At 36.0% G+C, this 15032-nt stretch overlaps 1 protein-coding gene across 1 annotated transcript in view; it reads right to left on the reverse strand.

The window, feature by feature from the left end:
• TTC29 (tetratricopeptide repeat domain 29) overlaps positions 1-14596 on the reverse strand; it is a 68124-nt gene extending 53528 nt beyond the window's left edge. Inside the window, exons 1-2 of the mRNA XM_040065442.1 lie at positions 14505-14596; positions 11733-11816 (exon numbers count right to left, since the gene is read on the reverse strand). Coding sequence (XP_039921376.1) covers positions 11733-11816; positions 14505-14596 — 176 coding nt within the window. The remainder of the gene's footprint in view (positions 1-11732; positions 11817-14504) is intronic.
• Between the last annotated feature and the right edge of the window lie 436 nt (positions 14597-15032).

The raw sequence follows: 15032 nt of genomic DNA on the forward strand, positions 1-15032 counted from the left end.
TGGCAAGGACCCAGATGTGTTACTTTTATCTTCTATATACCATTAACTTTCCAAACTCTTTTCAAGAGTGTCCTTTTCAATTAAAATCCATTTAAATTCAAATTATCTCAGCTTTAAAATAAATATGGAATTCTGAAAAATTAGATTTATAGAGTATGTAGTAAATTCAGGTGTAACAAATAATAGCCCAATGAGACTAATACGTTGATCTTAAAAAGAGCTACTGCAATTCTTTAACAATGTTGATAAGATGGAATTGATGAGAAAAACTTTTTAGCTAGGTGTCAATATAATAGACAGCAATATAAGATATAGGGAGCAAATAATCTGCATTATTTCATATTTGACCTAATTAAAATAAAATCTCTTACTACACAGATGCACATTAATCCTTCACATTCATTTTTCACATTTCGGTTGCAGAACTGAGCATAAAAATATTAAAAAGTCCTGACATGGTTCAGACCAGACAGTACTGAATTTGTGTTTAATATATAAATAGATGTTTTTTGAGATTGAAAAATCACACATTGCTCACACAGATAAGGGAAAAGTTACATCTATTCTGCACCATAAAAATTTACAATATTTATCTTATAAAAGGTTATGTGAAATATGTTTAAACATTTAAATTTTAATTTGCTAGAACATGCTATATTTGACATATATCAAATGTACAGTATATAGCTTCAAAATACCGTAAGGATGCTATGCTAATGCCATGCAATGTATTCTCTAATTTTTTTTTTTTTAATATGGAATACCTTTTTTCTTTACTGTTTAAAAACTCTATGTAATAATAATAATAGTAATAATAGTAATAATAATAACCAAAACAAAACCCCTGAAGAGCATGGGTAAAAAATTCCTACCAACTTCCAAAGGCCTAGGACTGAATCCTCAGAGAAGTGGAATAACAATCTGCACAGCAGGCACACACATGCCTCTTTATTTACACAATGGGATCCATGTATGTTTGTGTGTGTGCACGCATTAGATCAGAAGATGTATTGGAAGTAAACAAGGAAGTAGTGCTAAAAGATCTCAGCACTCACTACCCAAAATGTCATTCAGGTAATTTTTAACACTCACTGCATGCTCACTGAGTGTAGAACTGGTATTCATACAAATAGGAAAACTGTGTCCATGTAAGATGTTATTTTCTGTAGACTGATGTATTTTACTTGAAGTCAAAGTGCATTTTCCTGACAAGAAAACATTATTAGCAAACCAGTACAGGAAAACAAAGCATATAATAAAACATGTTATTTTTAAAAAACAGTGTCTAGAGTGTTTTAATAAATCCCATCCCAATTAATCGAGAAATTGAAATAATGGTGAGGTAATCCTACTGTGCAGAGCACATTTTTTTTCTGAGGCAAACAGGACTGATTTTAGCACACAAGCAGTGAAGCTATCTACTGTAAACCCCTTCAAATTTAGTGGCATAAAAATAAAAGTAATCTCAATTATAATGCAAAAGCACACAATACTACTACTATTGTTTCCTTAAGTTTCTGTAACATACAAGCCACAAGTAACTGATCACACACAAACAATAAAATTGGGCAAGAGATTAATGGTATTATGGGGATAAATGGTATTTGTGTCTCCTAAAATAGCTTGACACTGCAATGAAATCTATAATTGTTACAGTTATCAAAGAGTTTCTAGATGAAAATTCCAGGGTCCTTTTTTCCCCTCATCAAACACTTCTTTTGGACAGAGGCGTGGTATAGGTGAGAGCAGTAAACTTTCCATCATACCTTGAGATAAACTATAAATCCTCAATCCTCAAAACACTTTCCATCCTGCTTTATATGATGCCATGCAGCGTGTACAATCTGAGGTTAAGCAGAACAACTCATGTTTTAGATAACTAAAGATCACTTGATTTCTAATATCAGTATCAAAACCTGATACCTAAGGTTCTTTCCAACTCAGGACATTCTACGATTCTGTGATTTATTTTATAAACCCCCACTGTTAGCATTAGTGTAGTACGTTTCTACATTAATAAGCAACCTTACACGAAACACTTTTGAACGTTGCTACCTAAGAAAAGATGGTTTATTGTTAAACAAGCGAGCTTGTTTTTCTACATTCGTCCGCGCCGACTTGAGGTTTCCTTTGAACAATTATGTTACTTCCAGGAGGGAAACGAGAGGCGGCTGAGCGCCCTTCGCTCGGCTCGGAGCGGAGCCGTTCCCGGGGTTTAATGGTCTCTGGGGGCATCTACTGGAAATGTGGGAAACTGCAGGCAGGACGCGCGGCTCCAGGCGCACAACAAAGGGCACCGGGCACAGGGCTCGGGGCTCGGGGCCGCCAAGGCGCTCGCCCCGCCCGCACGGCCGCCCGCCAGCCGTGGGATGCGTCGGACCAGAGCGAGCAGACAGCTCTGTAAGGTCGGCCGGGTTTCATTTCAAAACTGGATGTGATGTGACTGCAAACACAAAGTCCTCCCTTCCCTAGGGTGAGCATGAGATCACGCCAGAGAAAAAAGGTTTCAGATGGATTTTTTTTTAAAACAAACTATTTTTAAATGAAATTTGGAGCATCACTATGTATTTATGATTAAAACAAAGATACCGATTAACCTGGTTTTAATTTAAAGCAGAACTGGTTTGGGTTTTTTCATCCATGAAACCCAAGAGATGAGAACCACAACACTCAGCACAGAGCTGGCTGATGCTAAGAATCCCCCGATCCTCTGCCAGTGTACTAATTTCTGTCATTGCTGCTGCCTGCTGATGTTGCTAAATGTTTATTTGCACAAGCCGGGCTGTGAGCTCCAGGTGAATCTGGTCCTGCGCCAGCAGTTACCACGATGCAGTGTTCCATCAGAAAATGCTGAAAAATTCTGTGAGCTTCTGAGAGTCTCTGTGTCATGATGGGGGGTTGTGTGTCACAAGACTTTTCAGCATCAAATAAATAACCAGAAGTTCAAGCTGCCATTTTAGTGGAACCTTGGTACAGGTGACGATTTTGTGCCGGGTAATATCGCACTTATTGAATGTGGATCGGTGAGCTTGAAAAGACACTGCTGTTGTTAACACTGTGCTTAATTTAAGTGCACCCAGATATTGCTACAAGCATTTTCATTTTCTCCTAAACTATACAGCTACTTCAGTATTTTTTTTGTATGGATTTCTTTTTGCGTTATCATTGCTATTACAAAACAACCTAGAGTCACACTGAGAAATCACGGGAACCTGATTCTAGTCTGCCTTTACCAGTACAGGAATAATAAATAGTAAGTGCTCAATAAGATTACACTGTCGTTCCAGTCTCAAGGATTTTCCTGTATTATGGTATTGCACTTTTACAAGACCCTTAAGCAATGCTGGGAGATCAGCACAGCACCACACAACATTCTCCTCAACTTAAAATCCTCTTCAATAAAGCTATTTGCATTCTCCCCTCTACACTGAAAGAGGGGACAGAAAAAGGAAATTAAGAGGCCAAGAGGCAGGATCTGGTGTTCGAAATAATTAAAATAGTCAGTATAGTGTAACAGAGTCATTTATTAAGAGCTTAATTCTCCATGCCTCCTGTTTTGGTCAATTAAACATATGCAAAATAAGTCCAGAAGACTACTACTTTCAGATGGCAGATTTTTATACATATATATATATATAATATTAGGTTTCATATATTTAGATTTTGTAGGGCTTAATAATACCTCCAGTTAATTCCAGCTGCTGATTACAGTACAAGTAGTTGTGCTGTACTGTAGCAATCCCATTTTGTAATGAACAAAAAGGCATGGATTAAAAAATGAGAGTATATAAAATATTAAAGTGTACTCCCAGTGTAAAATAATTACTCTACCAATTATTATAATGTTTAAAAACTGTATTCAAATAGTTTTCATCCACTTGGGATTTCCTTCTGCAGTTGGCAAGCCAATGACTGATATAAATGCCTTAGATAAGCATCACAAAATTATGAAAAAATAATAAAGATATTTTGCTTAAGTTTATTTAAACAAATTTATTTTACTTCCCCATTGCCTGTCTATAAATCTACAAGAAAATTAAGATTACATAAAGTATGTGAATACTTAGCTACTTTTTGCTTAACCTACATGCAAAACCCCCACATCATAAACATAGAAATATCAACATTTCCTCCCTAAAATTTGAAAAATATATGCATTAAGTAAAACAAATATAGTACATAAAACACAAAAAAAGCCAAATATGATGTAAGAATTTACAAGTTTAGGCTGCTCTGCCTAGGAATTGAAAGAGGAATTACTATTTAATTGTAGCTGGACAGCCAAAAAGCAAGAACAGATTTGCAACACCATTGGTGACCCATGCCCAAAATTTGTGCAGGGAATTGTTGAACACAGAAAGTGCTCATGCAAACACTTGGAAAATGTGAAAGGTGAGGATTTGCCTTTAGCACCCAGGTTCCAGTGGTGTCAACCCCTGAACTCACACTGCTGATGTCTATACTGCCCCGTCCCTGAGCTGCAACCTACCAAAGATGGGCATACAGCTAACTTAAAAATGCATCCAAGTCCTGTGCTATCCCAATTCTCTGTGAAAATTTATCCACATAGTTATTTTGGTAAGTCAAGCCCTTGGATGGTCCAGGCACTCAGCACATTGCAGCACCACGCACTGCTACTGATACAAAGCTATTTAACTGCATCAGGGCACAGCCTCTTTAATCCTGCTTTAAAGACTGTCCGTTTAAATACTTTTCTTTTAATGAAATATTTACTGGATGGTAGTATGTTAAATTGTAGACTATAGTAATCTCATTAAAAAAAGATATGACAGTACAGTAAATGCCATTAAGCAGTAATAGACAGTTAGCTTACACTTCAGCATATTTTACTACTAAGGCTGAGTGTTAAATTACATTGGGGTGGGGTGCCTGCTTTTTAATTCCAAATTACAAACTTGAAATAGATAATATCTTATTACAAAAAAAGAATAAAATCCACAAACCCCAAAATGTTATAAAAGGATTCCCTATTCTAATTATCAATAAAAAATATTGCACGACGATTTGTACACATCGTGGGAGGGAAGAATGTCACTTGGAACTGACTTGTAACAATACAGATTTTTTAAAGAAGAAAAGCTTTATGGAGCTACCCGGAACTATAATTAGAAAGATGAAAATAAAGCATATATATAAAAAAGAGATGTAGCTACTTTATACAATATATATGTAGGTACAAGAACTTTCAGCTTTAGCAATACAGTGTTTTTCATCTGCTGCCTCAGTCACTGGATTGTTGTCAAACCACGCTTTAACCTAAATCACGCAATCAAAGGGGGATACACACCCTGTCAGTAGCAAAGAACACATATATTGAACTCCCTTTTGTTCAAAGCTACATAAAATGAAAAATTAATCAATTATAAACATCAAAGGATGACACAGAAAAAGTGTTTTAAAATGACTGTAAGTACTGTAATAATTAAGAATCCTCATTAACCCAGAAAATGGAAATATAAGTTTAGCAATGAACTTTTGAAACATTCTGTCCCTAAACATAAATGCAAAGAAAACACTAAAGATAAAAGTCCTACCCTTATAAAAATGTTCATCTTACGAAAGTACACACACCTGTGATTATTTCCAGCACAATCAGTAAAAAAAAAAAAAAAAAAAAAATCTTCTTTAATCTTTCCGCTTTTCATTCTAGATTAAGAATGTTCCTTAACTAAACATGTTTATCAAAATGAAGTATTTCTCAATTTCCCTCTTTTATTTCAGAGCTGACCTGATGGACTAGGCACTAGAAACATGTGAAGGTTGAAGTCCATTTGACTTGCATGGTATCAAAGCAGTTGCTACATTTCTCTGCAAGTTTCTGTTGCAGTGTGCAAGACAGATAAACATAATTATTCACTTTCTGTAACCGCTCAAGCTGCTGTTACGACCTATCCAAGGCTCTGCATTTATTGCAGTATTGACATGAACCATTCCTATAGTACTTTTGCTTTTGTTTAGAAGATCTCTTATTCAAGTCCCCAGCTGAATTTACTCAGTAGGATAAGGACAAATAGACCACACAGAGATTGAGAGGAAAGGAAAAGCGAGGATTTTACACAATACAGGATTCACTGTGAAAATTATTAGGAAGTCATGACTGTACCAAGGCAGATTAGACAATCCTTCTTTATCTCGATCTCTTTTTCTGTGTTAGAGATGCTTCACCTTTATGGAGTGCTTTAAAAATAGAAGTCAGTTGTGTACTGCTTGTACATTATCTTCAGTAGTAAATATTGTTGAACTATTGTGAAATGAAAGCACTAAAAAACTGTAAGACCAGACTCAGTAAAAACAACAAGTTACATAAAAAAAGAAAAACTTCATCTCACTGTGTTCTTCCTTATTAAAGTATGTCATGTATTTTATCTTTGCAAGAGTTTGATGAGTTTTTGCAAGTAAAATTCTGTTTCCTCTATACTTGCTAATAGTCATGAGAATCTGTAGTTTGCACCTTCCCATTAAAAATGTATTGTATTTTTTGAAATTATTCACCCCGCCTTTTATCCAGATCATGTCTTTGAAAGGAGGAAGTAGATAATAAATGGAATAATTCATGATTTCCCATTAAATATGAAACTTTCTTTTGCAGAGTTTAGAAAATGAAGTTCTACATAATGTACAGAAGTTGATTAGAACTTTTCTTAACCTTTTCAAGAAAAATCTTTCACATTACACAAATGCACAGAGAAGTTTCTTTAGGAAAGGCAAACCATTCACTTCCTACACAGTTCTGTTCTTCAGATCACTGCCTAATTACACTAATAATATGCTTATCAGGCCCAAAATTCACAGAGATCACTCATTTGACCAAAAAGAATGTGTGCCTCTAAGTTCTAAAATCTCTTTTTGAAAGTTGTTTAATAAACATTGAATCCTGGTCATGGCAAGCAAGATTGTTAGGAATTATTCAGACAGAAAAAAATACATATTTAAATAATATTGTGAAAGGAATTTAAAATTTATCATCTAGCTCACTAAGTGACTTGTGCCATCTCCCTTTCCACAACCAGCAGGGAGTTTGGGACAGAGTGCCTTAATTTAAAATTTCTTTTACCATGAAAGAATAAACTTCTTTGGTTCTCATTTACCCTCTTCTGTAGTTTTTAGTATCTAGAAGTGAAGAAATACCCTCATAAAATGTAAATCAGTTTACACAACTTTCCACCAGTTTTCAGCCAGAGTAATGTGAACAAAGAGGGCAATAACGTGCCTACAGGTCCCATCCAAAGACTGACATCAGGAAGAACAGCAAAGTCTTGCTAGGACTGAACATGAAAGGGAAAGAAGCTTACTTCCTTCTGTTTGCTGCTATTTCCGTGAGCTTCCCTCTGTCCCTCTGTCTCCACAGTGTTGCACACAGAGGAAATGGAAGCAGCACGCAGCCGTGTATCACTGGAACTCAATGTGTAATCAAGGGCTGAAATACAAGGGAAAATCTGCACCTGCACATTATCTGTCTGCATCCCAAACTGGCTTTTGCAAGCTTGCTACTAATAGATGCACCATCTCCTTTCTTACCTTAATCCCAGACCAACAAGATGTTTTTCCTTACCCTTTTTCTTGGTAGTGCCCCTCTTCCATCCCTCAAGAGCCTCACTTAGAGAGAAATGGTCAAATACACCCTACAGCACAAAATCCCCATGCCTAAACTAAGCCCCTCCAAACTGGGAAGCCCCAGTAAAAAATACAGGCAGTGAAAAAGAAAACATGGCAATATGATGTCAATTAAAAAAAGGTTCCTATCTATTTTTTGAGTAACCTAAGAAGTCACCTTACTAAATTATTGTGGTAGCGGTGACAGCTACTAAAGAATGGAAGAATAATCTTTTACCAGATGGCACCAACAGAAGTTTCGAAATGGATGCCAGCTCACTTCTGTTCTGCAGTTGACACCTTCCTGTAAAAATGCTGCCTCAGGAATCAGACCACTACCTCATCCTTTTTACAGCTTTCAAAATTCCACAGTTCTGCAGTGTGGGACTGAGTGGTAAATTATGTGTCAACATCTGAGCTCAGCACCCTACGATCTGCCTATAAGCAATGGAGACAAACAGGTGCTTCAAAAGTATCATCCACCTCCTTCTAAAGCATTTGTCTGGATCCTGAAATTGGTTGAGTTGGCTCAACCAATCACATGGCTGAGGTTATCAAGCTGGATCAGTTAAATTTGGGTGAAAGCCCCTCTGCTCTTTTTGCAGGGAGTTTACTGAAGCTACACTTCACTATATTCGTCACTCATCACTGCTAGAGCAGAAATTTTATGTTCCATTTTGCAGTCAACAATCTGAAAAGTAGTTTAATGATCCACCTTCCCAGTATTGGCAGAGATGGCCAACAACTGCTCTGGGGGATACTGCATACCTGAGAATTAAAGCCCTTGCCTTTTTCTGTTTCAGCTAATCCTAAAGTGGGCCAGCCATTGGAGAATTCTAAGCAGAACAGCCCACTGTGTCTTGAAAACATCTGACAGAATGCATGTAAGAGAATGTTGTCTCCTGCCTGAAAAAAAGTAATCTCAGAGCCTGTCTTTACTGACACAGATTTATCAAGCAAGTGTTCCATAACACACTGATCCACCACTCACGAGACAGGAAACACAAATACAAATTTTCTGCATACCTAGGTGAGCCTTTACCATCTCTGTATAATAAATAATTTGGATTTCATTTGAATGCCAGAGTCTTGAGGACAGTAAAACTCCATCATTCAACTCAAATGTATTTAAAATATATGTAGTAACACCTCTAAGGTAATTATTTTTTTGGTTACAGTTAAGCTATCCCTCTCATCAAATATATTTCAAAGTTTTTCTTTCTAGTCTTCAACTCTTTTTTGATGATGTGGTCCTCTTTCGACAAATTTCATTTGTACAGAGAGGAGAGAACTGGTACTTGATCTTTCTGGCCAAGATTGGGCAACAAGAATGACACCATGAAATTCTGGCCATTTTAGGCTCTAAACTAATTTTAAGATTCAATCCTGGAATCAATCTCGTGATGAAAAATGCTTGACTTCACAGTTCATCATGAACTTCTTGACTCTTAGTTCAGTCGTATGAACTATTTTTAATTTTTACTGCAATCTGATTTTGAGCTGTTAATGACTTGGTGAGTCAGGACTAAGAACAGAAAGTATCAAGGAAAGCACACTGAAGGCCATGGGAGTCAACCAGCCTCCTCATACAAAAGCCCGATTCTGTGGCAAGAAAGCATTCACATTCTGCATTAATGAACTTTTACTTTTTTACCATTTCCAGATCCTTGCACCACATTCACTTCTTATTTCTAGTTCAAGTCTTTGAGAAGGAAGCAAAACAAAGCCAATGAAAAAACAAAGCAATATCCTGTTTTAATATAATTTAAGCATTATCTTTCTTAAGCACTGTTTTTTCTCCCTCCTCTATCATATCAACCTGGGACAAAAAATTATTACAAAGAAAAAAACTGAAAAACATTTCCTCATTTTTCCACAGGAAAAAAAAAAAATCAGATTATATCATGAACACACTTAATGGAATTCTTCTCTTTTGCTGAAGTTTGGAACACAGAACAATATTTTACAATACAAGAATAACTGCAACCTTTTTTTCCTTCAATAGTTAATCTCAATTTTAAGGAATACTATGAAGGACAGAATTTTAGAGGAATATTTTAAAGAATATTGACTTTTCCCATAAATGTGATACTACCTATACACTCCTTTATTTAGGAGATAATAAATTTGTTGTCTGCCTAATGTACACTTTAAAAAAAGGGTGTTTAATATTAAGCAGGAGTGTTGCTACAAGAATTTGTCTTGATGAAATAATCACTGGCATATTAGGTTAACCTCAATATTAAACAAAAGTACAGATATTTATATGTCAGGGGAAGGAAATTCAGTCCTCTTATAAAGAAGTGCAATAATCTGCTTCTGGAATGGAAACAATATTGAAAAACTACACAGCATATTACAAGCCATCTCTCATATTTTTTAAATAATAACACCCGTTGCCTGCTGAGACATACCAAGCATTACACTGTTTTCAGTAAGATCATTTACAGACACGGCATTGCTTTACTCAATAAATTGGGTTGGGTTACATTGGATGCATTTCGTTTTTTCTAACTAGATTAGCATAGTACTAGTGTAACTGTGTAGTTAGTTCGTTACCTTTTGTTTGCTCTCAGATGAGTTAATCAAGGTTATGGAAGAGCATCAGTAAATTACACATATACAGAGAAATTTCATAACTGCTGATTTATTATCAAAAGCTAAAAATTCAAGAAGAATTAAATGCACAGAACATGAAAATGTAACCTTTTAAAGTCGGTACTCTAAAAATCTCCATAGAAATAAACCAGAATACATATGATATTTCAGTTTAATCTTTTAAGAGGCTTTGGTAACTTTGGAAAAAACACAAAACTCCACTTTGCACAGGTATTGCAGAACATATGATAAAATTTTTACTTCACTGTGTATGTCCTTGCTGATTTCCTTTTCTGCAACATTCAGACTCAGGGTCTGGATATAAAAACATCATTTAGGAGGATTTTTGGGGTTTTTTTGTTCGTTTGTAAAATGCACTGTGAACCCTCAAGGCCTTCCTAAAATAGCAGTGAATTCCTGTGTAATCACCACAGGGAGAACACTTGTGTCCCCGGCATGGAGTGTGGAAATCCACTGGGGCTGAGGACTAAAAGGCTCCCCAGGAAGGCAAATCAGCCTGTGACAATTGTTGAGTGTAACGAGCAGGGCAGCCAGTTCCACATCTGGCATGGAACCAGGGGGACAGTAAGGAAAGGTGCTTAGTTCTGTGCTTGCTCCCTGAGGTCTGATACTTCGAGTCATTTTCTAGATTTCAACGTGGAGGTTTTTAGGGAAGGTTTGCAGACACATTCTCAGGCTAGGAAGGAGAAAAGTGGCATATTTTGCAAGAAACTAGCTGGTGGAATTCCTGTCTGACTGATAGAATGTTTTTATGCTGCAAGGGTGATCCTGCAATATTCATTGTTAAGGTGCCTAGAGCCCTTGTATATGCATCCTTTTATTATTTAAATATTGAAATAAATAAATCAGCTCACTTAAGCAACCAGCAATCCAGTTTGTTAGAATTCTTTCATTAATTTTGATGGTGCTGAACCCCAGATCTGTTAAAAGACTCCAGAAGAATAAGTCAGTCAGAGTCTCTTGTAACTTCTAAATGTAAATACCTCAGCTGCAAGAAATCAAAAGTTATCTAGATTTCTTTCATTCACTGGTTTTTAAATAACTAATGGGGTATTAAATGCTTCACCACAGAAGTCAGCACTTGGGCTTGGCTAAATAGTAATGCAAAATTACAAGAATGTGTATGTCGGTACACTAAGCTCCCACCCCAAAGGAGATATTTCACAAAGGCTCAGAAAATAAAGAGAAGGGGAAAAAAAAAAAAAAAAAAAGGCAGCACAATGTAATAATTAGTGACACAATCTTAACAATAATATTACAAATCCGATCTAATTGGTAAATATACAAATTAGTAAAACCAAGGAGATAAATGCTTTGATATATTTAACATCAGGAGAAACGAAACATCATTATTTAATATCAACTTCAATTTTTAAATGCCAAGTTCCACAAAAAAGAGTAGGGCCTAGGGAACTTTAAATTTAAATTATGATGATGACTAGAAACAAAGGAAACAATAAACTTATGGATGTTAAAATGCCTCAAAAAAGCCAACTTACGCAGCGGCTTCTTGTTTTGACACTCCTTTGATATTCTTCGCCAAATAATCATCTATGGCATCTTTCTCTTTGATCAAATGAATCCTAAATCTAAATGAAAAAAAAAAAAAAAAAGAAACACTGTAAGGTGCTAACATAGACTTCTGCAGCATGTATAATATATTATCATTGCCAAGTAGAGCTAAACACTGAAATATTGACAAAGTAATATATCAGACATTCTATAAGCACATACAAATATCTTTTTAATGTTTTGGTCCGTAGCTACTTCAAATCTTTATTTCTGAAAGAAAACAGAGGCGGTATTAGCTTTCAGGGATCTGGTTATCTAATATTTCTATCTAAATTAGAAGAAACTGTGTATTAGCTAAATCAGTAATAATTGATTAAGCTATCCATATTTAAGCTGTTTCCTAAATCAGAACTGTTACATTTTTGTATTATCAGTATGGACCAGAGTGGTCCAATCTATTTCACATTTAGCTTCTTCAAAATTAAAAAGAAAGGCAAATCAAGAAAAGAATTCCCAAATCCAACTCAAAATGTTTTCCTAGGTGCAATGCAATCTTTTAATACTGCTCCTGGCTTTCCACAGTTTGAGCAGCATAGTGCAAAAGGTGCTCCACTGAGGGGATAATCTGAAGGTCATTAAAATAAAGAGCAAATTTCAGGATGCATGGATCTAGGTTTTAAATCTGAACTGTGCACCATTTCACCTTTCACTTCAGCCACCATATCTCTGCATCTTCACTCTGATACACATCAGGTGCCTGGAAAGGGTAATATGTGCTTACTGACCATAAGGTGTATGTAAACAGAATCTGATATCCCAACTGTAGAGGATGTTATCTTTATAAAAGTAATGTGAATGTATTTTTATTCTTCTGAGAAAGAGCACAAAGATTGTCTGGTTAATCACTCAAAGATAAAAGAAATCCAGCATTAATGTTCCACATAAATCCATTACTTTGCTCTTTGTCTGTATTGCACTGTTGTCTTTCATTACAGTGATGAGAGTAAACTCTTTTCATAATGTTAGCTAATATAAATGTCACGCTCCTTATTGCTCTGAGAATTCCGAAGACACTTCATGAAGTTCATTTAAATGAAAACAAAATAGCTAAGCAAAGCAGAGATATTTTGACATATCTGTATTTTAAACAATGTAACAGTGAAAACTTCCCTCACAAATAGTGCCTTTAAATTTGTGCCAGAATTTGCTGCTGCTGAATGGCACCAGCAGAGGCTTGTGCTTTGAGGCTGCACTTAACACAATTTGTAGGAGTTGCTGCTGATCTGACTAAATGTACAGATTATTATGGATATCGCCATGAAAATTCACTAATAATCAACACCAAAATGTATTCAATATCAAAATTTTCACACCAGAATAATCAAAATTTAGGAAGATCTTTGGAAGACAGGCGAGAAAGTCAAACCCCCCAAACTGAAGCAGTGATCTATGAGTGAAAGTCCTGATGCCTTTCCATTGTCTTTACAGAGGTATCTTAATAAATAAATTTAAAAAAATCATATACAATTTAAAATACCACCTGCCTTATAGCCAAAATATAAATTTCTGACTTCTGATTGGTAACACCCTCAAACTTAAAGAAAACGAGAGCCAAGGGGAGGAAAAAAAACCCGACAAGAAGCAAAACCTTTTTACATAAGTTCTGTAATAATCTGTATTGGATTGATACAACTACAAACATGGTCATCCATCATAAAGAGTTGAGCTTACTAAAAATAACAAATACTCATCTGACTCTGTTATTATTGATGATGCTAATGTAGCAATAACACAGAGAAGGTGGGCAGGTGATACTTAGGAAAAAATACACTAGGAAATTCCATCAACTCACAAAAAACATTATGGCTTCTGATATGCTATGAGAATTAAAAATGTTAAAATAAATTGATTACTCAGTGTGAAGAAAAGAGACTGTGACTTGGCATGGACGTAGCTTCTCTTTACAGAATTCAGATGAGGATGGCATTTGCTAAATGACACCGTTCCTTTTCTTCCAGAGGTTGTCACTTGCCTTTTCCAAGCTGCTTTGTCCTTATTTCTCTGGTGTTTCCATAATGACTCACAGTACTTCATAGAGGGTATAAAAAGAGTCTACTTCACCTGTAAGTTGGCTTCTATTTAATTTTAAATCACTCACTTATTAAAGAGAAATACATTTTAATCCAGTGGACACCTTCTTTTTTGTTCTCTTTTAATTGTGGAACTTTCCTAAGAGAGGATTTCCTTGCCTATGATTGTTACCCTGGTTTTTCTGAGTTTTTTAAAGCCTTTTGAATTTTCATAAAATGGAGTCAGATCTTTAGCTATGGTGCAATATTAGAAGCAGTTCTACCTTTTTCCCACATATGTACACATAAACAAATCCTTTGTTTTTCATTCTCTGTCCTTTGTTTGCATATTTCTAACCTGAAAACAATTGTAACTGACAGCTGGTTTGGCCACTGAGGCTGAAGGGTGGAAACCCCAAAAAGCCAATCTTTGGCCAGACCCAAAAATGTATATAAAGTAAGAAATAAACAAAGAGGCTCTCTCCACCTGGACTCAGCTTTGAGCTGGAACAGAGGAACCTCTGCTCTGGAAAACCTCTCTCTCCGTGTGACTGCTTTGCGAATCACGGTAATATATGATTTTCGTAGTTTTAAATACTGTGAAAGAGCAAACATAACTTGTTACCTCGGCACAGCTGATTGAAGCTGCTCACAGCAAAAATGATGCTTTGAAGGAGAAGAGGTACCTACCTTGCAAAGTCTAATGGGGGGCAAAGAGACTGCTCTATGAACTTGGGATGTTCCCCTGGGCTTTGGAGGACCGCCTGAGGCAAGACGTTCATTTTAACTAAAACAAACAAACAAAACCAACATTACTTGAAACAACCCCTTCACAGCAATGAGGTTTCTCTTCTGTCTTGTGCTGCCTCCCAGCCCACCCTCTGTTATTTCCAGTGCATTAAAACCCAACTCCAGTCCCACACAAAACACAGCATTACATCAGTAGGACGTAACACAAAGGAATCATCATTATTTAACTTTCCATGGATTTCTCCCTTTCACTGAGTTGTTTTTCCATAGGGACAGCTGATTCAGGAACCATACCTGCATGGGATTCCCTGTGTTTCCTCAAGCTATCTAGGTCCAAGTACTGATAATATTTTAAGTTAATAACACAACACGGACAAAGGATGGAATATACAGGGTGCAAAGCAATGACAGGCACTGTGTTAATGTTCAAAATCCTACATAATCATAATAGAAACAAGCTTTTGAAGG

The sequence above is a fragment of the Hirundo rustica genome, chromosome 5 (assembly GCF_015227805.2).
Source record: "Hirundo rustica isolate bHirRus1 chromosome 5, bHirRus1.pri.v3, whole genome shotgun sequence".
Classification (NCBI taxonomy): Eukaryota; Metazoa; Chordata; class Aves; order Passeriformes; family Hirundinidae; genus Hirundo; species Hirundo rustica.